Below are 1,373 nucleotides of genomic sequence, written 5' to 3' on the forward strand. Positions count from 1 at the left end.
TGCTCGCGAATGATATTTTCAACGGCTAAAGCGGTCGTTTTATTTTGAGGGTAGGGCATACCATGAGCAATAATGGTAGATTCTAAGGCAACTACAGGTTTACCCGCTGCAATCGCTTCTTGTACGGAGGGCGCAATGTCGAGGTATTGATTTAGCATGAAGTAGAATTAAATTTTGAAAATATCAATTTGGATAGTTCTTGATTTATTTCACAAAGTACTAAATTGTGGGAATGAAAGAAAACTTTGTAAAATGCTTTGCTCAAGATCGGCAGATTATCGGATGATTCATGTGCAAGCACTCGCGGGAACGCCAGGCTATCAAGGAGATGATGAAGCTATTCTGGCGCATGCTGTTGAAGAAGCACTGATGTATAAAAATGCCGGGATTGATGCGATTGCGATCGAAAATATGCATGATGTACCTTATCTGAATCGGGTAGTAGGTCCAGAAATCACGAGTATGATGAGCTTGATTGCTTACGAGGTAAAAAAACAAACTCAAATTCCCTGCGGCATTCAAATTTTAGCAGGAGCAAACCGGGAAGCATTGGCAGCAGCTAAAGCCGCAAAGCTTGATTTTATTCGAGCCGAAGGTTTTGTTTATAGTCATATTGCCGATGAAGGTATAATGCAATCCGATGCAGGAAGTCTATTGCGATATCGCAAACAAATAGGCGCAGAGCATATCGCTGTTTTTACAGATATTAAGAAAAAACATAGTGCGCATAGTTTAACCCAAGATGTTGATTTATTAGAAACTGCACAAACCGCAGCTTACTTTAAAAGTGATGGGGTGATCATTACGGGAAGCTCTACGGGAAAAGCCGCTTCCTTAGAAGATTTGCAATGCTTAAAAGAAAAATTAGCTATTCCCATCTTGGTGGGTTCTGGTGTAACGATAGATAATGTAGAAGATTATTTGAGCTTAAGCAATGCGTTGATTGTTGGTTCTTGGTTTAAGGAGGAGGGACATTGGGCAAATGCTTTAGATGGAGATCGAGTAAGTCGATTTATGGATAAAGTGCGGAGTTTACGCTAACAAGAAATCGAATCTTCTAAACAGAAGATTCGATTTCATCATTAGATTTTTCAAAAAAATAAATGCTAAAGGTTTTATATAGGGGTTATTTTTTTAACATAAATTGCTTTGAAAAAATCGGAAAAACTAATACCAGTTTTTAGTATTTGAAGGTACAAGCGCATACACTCATGACCCCTTCTGTGATCGTTTTCCATTCCCCATTCCAAGTACCTCCATAAGAAGCACAAATAACAGGACATTTTTCTTTGGCGTCTTCGTCACTCCAGATTGGACCGGCAAGAACGAATGTAGTGAATTCATATTTTCCTTCGTTTTCAACGTTAAGGATA

At 38.8% G+C, this 1,373-nt stretch overlaps 1 protein-coding gene across 1 annotated transcript; it reads left to right on the top strand.

The window, feature by feature from the left end:
• Positions 1-282: 282 nt before the first annotated feature.
• On the top strand, positions 283-1,041 carry LOC148377314 (uncharacterized protein F13E9.13, mitochondrial-like). Its single transcript, XM_088368272.1, has one exon. It carries the CDS (start codon positions 283-285, stop codon positions 1,039-1,041), a length of 759 nt encoding a protein of 252 aa, XP_088224398.1.
• Positions 1,042-1,373: the final 332 nt, after the last annotated feature.

Source organism: Syngnathus floridae, unplaced genomic scaffold (genome assembly GCF_059516105.1).
Source record: "Syngnathus floridae isolate MCC-2025c unplaced genomic scaffold, RoL_Sflo_1.0 HiC_scaffold_231, whole genome shotgun sequence".
NCBI classification, from domain to species: domain Eukaryota; kingdom Metazoa; phylum Chordata; class Actinopteri; order Syngnathiformes; family Syngnathidae; genus Syngnathus; species Syngnathus floridae.